The sequence below is a fragment of the Oncorhynchus masou genome, unplaced genomic scaffold (assembly GCF_036934945.1).
Source record: "Oncorhynchus masou masou isolate Uvic2021 unplaced genomic scaffold, UVic_Omas_1.1 unplaced_scaffold_4693, whole genome shotgun sequence".
NCBI classification, from domain to species: domain Eukaryota; kingdom Metazoa; phylum Chordata; class Actinopteri; order Salmoniformes; family Salmonidae; genus Oncorhynchus; species Oncorhynchus masou.
The window spans coordinates 7,113-12,730 of record NW_027011089.1 but is presented as its reverse complement, the minus strand read 5'-3'; the positions used below and the strand labels follow the sequence as shown (position 1 = coordinate 12,730).

Genomic DNA, 5,618 nt, shown 5'->3' with positions numbered 1-5,618 from the left:
TATTCATATTAAGCTTCTACGTCTGTGTACAGGACATTATTATTTGAAAGACGTAAGAGAAAATTATTATGACGTTCTTTCCTATACAATAAGTGCCGTAACTATTGTTTCCAAACTGCGTTACCCACTCCAGCCAGCAGATGGCGATCTGCGTCTTTCAGGTGATGCTTCTTGCGTGACGTATAATGGACTGGACGGGACGCTTCTTCAGGAACAACAACACGGCTTCTTTTTCAGCCACCTCGGTAGCTTGATCGCCAACATGAAAAGAATAGATTGACGCTTTACACCGTGTTTGTGAACATTAGCTAACCTCTGTGTTTTAAACGCATTTCTGTTGACTTATCATCTGATGACCTTTAACCTAATTTGCTTGTTCAATTCGCAAACTTGTTTAAGATTTATACTGAGCCTAGAACTAGGCTAGTCGCTAATGCTAACTAACTAGCTAACATCCCCGACCATGAGCTCACTAAAGTACTCCTCCCCTGCTAAAGAAGAGGTCTGCTGGACGGAGAAAGAAGCTCTGGGACTGAACATTGTCGTGGAAGAGGAGGCTGTTATAGTGAAAGAAGAGGAGGCTGTTATAGTGAAAGAAGAGGAGGCTGTTATAGTGAAAGAAGAGGAGGCTGTTATAGTGAAAGAAGAGGAGGCTGTTATAGTGAAAGAAGAGAGAGAACCTTTTAGAGAGGATGAGGATGCTATCTCAATAAAGGTGAAGGAGGAAGACGTTTTGGGAGTGAAAGAGGAGGATACAGAATATCAGATTAACACCAGTGAGTACTGTCTTAAACAAGGGCACAAACTGTTGTTGAACTAATGTGGGGTTTTTAAGGGGCATTCTACTGAAGTTCTACACTTTAATAAGTTTCGTTACATTGTTAAATGTTCAATCTGCAGTTGGTACATATATTTTGGGGACTTTTAAATGAGATGTATTGAATTCTCCATGTGGTCTACATTAAAGTTCCCCATCTAATACAAAAGTCTTTTAAAAATGCAATATTGGTGCATAATTTCTACTTAAAATATCGAAGGGATGCAAAAGCCACCCATTTTGTGGAACGACCCTTTTACATTTAAATCACAAACAATATTTTACAAAATCATGATGAAAGTGGCCATTTTTAGGCCCTTTTAGACATATTCATGCTTCTGGTAAGACTCTGTGATTGTAATAGTAGATCATATGTTTACCATCTGTTTGATGTTCTCATTCACACAGGAGAGAGACATGACTATGGTGGATCCTCTGCGGAGCCTCAACAACATCCTGATGCTGACGAGGCAGAGAAGAGTCTCTCCAGATCAGAACACCAGATGGTACAGCTTGGTCTGGTCTAGCATACAGCTTAGTCTGGTCTAGCATACAGCTTGGTCTGGTCTAGCATACAGCTTGGTCTGGTCTAGCATACAGCTTAGTCTGGTCTAGCATATAGCTTGCTCTATCGGGGTCTGGGTTTCTGTAAAGCACTTCATGACAACCGTTACATCAGCATCCATAATGATATGTGCCTGTGTCCCCTCTTTATGGTTACCAGGACAACGCTTGCCCTTCCTCCCTCCTGGAGTCCCCGTGTCGTACCTCTCCCGGTGGCACCTTACTGCTGGGTATGAAGAGGTTGTCTGTGCTGCTGGTGGACTGCAGGAAAACAACGGGGCTGAGTGGAACTGTGAGAGGAGGAGAAGAGAAGAAAGGATCAGATTTAGCTCATCAAAGTAAGTTTTGTTTAGTTTGAACAAATGAAATAGATCTGCCCACTGGTATCTGTTACCAGGACAACCAGCAGAGTACTGTTAGTTGACAGGAAGATAGACTGGTGGATATGGATGTTATGAATATCGTAACACTGAAAAAGGATTCTGCCAATGAAAAGAGAGATACCAATAGACCATATAAAACCTTGATGAAAGGTAGCTTTAGAGAGAAACCAATAGATCATATAAAACCTTGATGAAAGGTAGCTTTAGAGAGAAACCAATAGACCATATAAAACCTCTATGAAAGTTTCAAGATGATCCAATGTAAGGTTCATGTTTACCTAAAAACATAGCCGTTACATTGCCTGTCCCAGTCAACCCCCTATCTTTACAATACTCTAGAACTAAACTCCAGACACTTCAATGTGGTCTGTATTGCTTCATTAACATCTGATCTACAGAGCTTGTTAAAAATGGCAAATATATATTTTCATATAGAATAAAAAGAAACGCGAACCTATTTAGGCGAGGTGCTGAGTAGAAAACTTGAAAATAATGGAGAGCCGCACATCTTAGGAGCTCAGATGCAAAAATGTAATATCCAACATTTTGACAGCTGTCTTCATCAAGGTATATGCATTTTAAAACAAGTTCTGTAAGCCTTTTCTAAAAGCTATGAAATTTGATTGAATGAAAAGCATTATTGGGGGGGGGGCGACTCCAACATATAGACCTTAACAGAACATGTCTTAATTTTGAAATTACTAACTTTATTGATGTCATGTGTGACTGACGCCAGTGTGCTGCTAACAGTTTAGTTTCCTCCATTGTTCCTGTTCCCATACTGGACTCAAACTAGTGATCCTCTACTTCTCATCACACTAAATAAATACAAATAAAAAATACCTTCATGAGGTTCTATAGTAGCAAGGATCTGACAACTCCGGAGGGCTTGATGGCTCAATCCACCAGAGGTATGGCTACAACATATACATTGTTTAAAGGCATCTCTGTTCAAGAGATCTGTAATGATGCATGTTGTGGTGATGAACCTTCATGAGGTTCTACTGACTGGACGTCACTACACATACGGTGAGTAGAGTGGGGACCTCTGAGCGATGATCCTGTCTTGACTTGACATCGGAGAGTATATGAGCTCTATGGTAGTTGACTCTATCCCGAAAGTGAAAGACTAACGAGTCATTGAAATATAATTTAAAATAGATTCTATGATATTCACCAGGTTACCTTTCACACATGGAAGACGGGAGTGGCTATGTCCCTTATATGGAAGTGGCGTGGTCTGCTATTGGCCGTTGCTCGATTGACGCTGTTTGACTGGATGCCCCTAGACTCCGCACCTAACGAGGCTTATAATATCATAGAACCGGGGTTATGTTAGGTAACCGTAAATTACATGTCCTACTTTGCTCATTTCTCTGTATAAAATGGCCCATAACTTTAACACTAGCAGAGATCCTGGAACTAATATACCCTTAAAGTATATTATGTTCAACTATTTAAAAATAAACAAACATTTGTTTTCAATATTCATGTAGTAAAAAAAAAAAACGTTTTGGACTTCCACACAATAATGAACACTGTCTTTGGCAGGAGGAAAACCAAACTTGGAGGAACCAGAGATGTCCAGACCAGCAAGACGACACCTCCGCTCCCAGATTGGAAAGAGTTTTACCAAGTTAGAAAGCCTGAAAAGACATAAGCGGACACACACAGGAGCGAAGCCACACCATTGCTCCCAGTGTGGAAAGAGTTTCAAATTGTTACGAACCCTTAAAGGTCACGAGCGAATACACACGGGGGAGAAGCCATACCATTGCACCCAGTGTGCAAAGCGTTTTACCCATTTAGGAAGCCTGAAAGCTCATGAGCGAATACACACAGGGGAGAAGCCTTACCGCTGCTCCCAGTGTGGAAAGAGTTTTACTCAGTTAGGAAACCTGAAAGCTCATGAGCGAGTACACACAGGTGAGAAACCTTACAAATGCTTAGACTGTGGGAAGATATATTACTCATTACAGTCACTTAAAAGTCATGAGAGAATCCACACAGGGGAGAAGCCTTACCACTGCTCCCAGTGCGCAAAGCATTTTACCCATTTACGATGCCTGAAAGTTCATGAGCGAATACACACAGGAGAGAAGCCTTACTGCTGCTCCCAGTGTGGAAAGCGTTTTACCCAGTTAGGAAACCTGAAAGCTCATGAGCGAATACACACCGGGGAGAAGCCCTACCACTGCTCCCACTGTGGAAAGAGATTTAACCATTCAGGAAAGCTGAAAGAACACATGAAACTGCACACAGGTGAGAAGCCTTACAAATGCAAGTCCAATATGAATGTTCAATACACACAATAGGTTGATTGCTAGCCAGTTAGCTAGCTGCTACGTCTTTGTCCGCTCAGCTAGCTATCACCAAAGTCCAAATGGAGTCCAGGCCTGGTGGTGGCAGCAGTGCACTACAACCACTGTTTACCGGATTAACCACGTTTCCATCCAAAGTTTTTATTTGAGTCAAGTCATACCGTATACAAAAACTCAAGACAGATGTGATGGAAACAGGTTTTCAGAAGACTTGAGGTGGATTTCCCTCTAACTTTTTACCTGGGCTTTGCTCCTTTCATATTTATTTTGATCCTGACAAACTCCCCAGTCCCTGCCAGTGACAAGCATACCCATAACATGATGCTGCCACCACAATACTTATTGTGTGGTTAATATGTGGTCTATCTCCAGGTCATCAGACTTAAATAGTCCCCTCTAGCCGGCCTCTGCCCAGTACCCTGCCCTGAACTTTAGTCACTGTTACTAGCTGTCTACCACCCATTATTCCACCCTGTATTCTAGTCAAGGCTCATCCTATATAACTACTGCTGTTCACACCTTTCCTATTAAAATACAGTCCATAATGTCTATACACACCATCATATACATTGTAAACAAACTGTAGATTTATATTCCGGACTCTGACATTGCTCGGTCTACTATTTCTCAATATTTCTTCATCCATTTCTTAAAAGAAATTGTGGGGATTTTTATGTGTTGTTTTGTTAGATATTACTGCACTGTTTCGCTACACCTGCATAACATCAGAGAAATGTGTGTATGAGACCAATAACATTGAATTTCATTTGATTTGATCTGTGGTCAGAGGTGTGCAGACAACAGATGGTGTTTATGGTGGAGAGGACTGTGGACTCAGTGGAGGACATCTCAGCCACTTGGCAGTGTTGACACTGCTACTTCCTATCTGACTGGTAGTAGGACTTCACTGCTACTTCCTATCTGACTGGTAATAGGACTTCACTGCTACTTCCTATCTGACTGGTAGTAGGACTTCACTGCTACTTCCTATCTGACTGCTAATAGGACTTCACTGCTACTTCCTATCTGACTGGTAATAGGACTTCACTGCTACTTCCTATCTGACTGGTAATAGGACTTCACTGCTACTTCCTATCTGACTGGTAATAGGACTTCCTGCTACTTCCTATCTGACTGGTAATAGGACTTCACTGCTACTTCCTATCTGACTGGTAATAGGACTTCACTGCTACTTCCTATCTGACTGGTAATAGGACTTCACTGCTACTTCCTATCTGACTGGTAATAGGACTTCACTGCTACTTCCTATCTGACTGGTAGTAGGACTTCACTGCTACTTCCTATCTGACTGCTAATAGGACTTCACTGCTACTTCCTATCTGACTGGTAGTAGGACTTCACTGCTACTTTCTATCTGACTGGTAGTAGGACTTCACTGCTACTTCCTATCTGACTGGTAATAGGACTTCACTGCTACTTCCTATCTGACTGGTAATAGGACTTCACTGCTACTTCCTATCTGACTGCTAATAGGACTTCACTGCTACTTCCTATCTGACTGGTAATAGCGCT

The 5,618-nt window shown here is 41.7% G+C and overlaps 1 protein-coding gene across 1 annotated transcript; it reads left to right on the top strand.

The window, feature by feature from the left end:
- Window positions 1-224: 224 nt before the first annotated feature.
- On the top strand, window positions 225-5,064 carry LOC135535275 (zinc finger protein 791-like). The gene is made up of 4 exons (XM_064961946.1): window positions 225-776; window positions 1,226-1,323; window positions 1,542-1,719; window positions 3,316-5,064. Exons 1-4 carry the CDS (start codon window positions 464-466, stop codon window positions 4,077-4,079), a joined length of 1,353 nt encoding a protein of 450 aa, XP_064818018.1. The 5' UTR covers window positions 225-463; the 3' UTR covers window positions 4,080-5,064.
- Window positions 5,065-5,618: the final 554 nt, after the last annotated feature.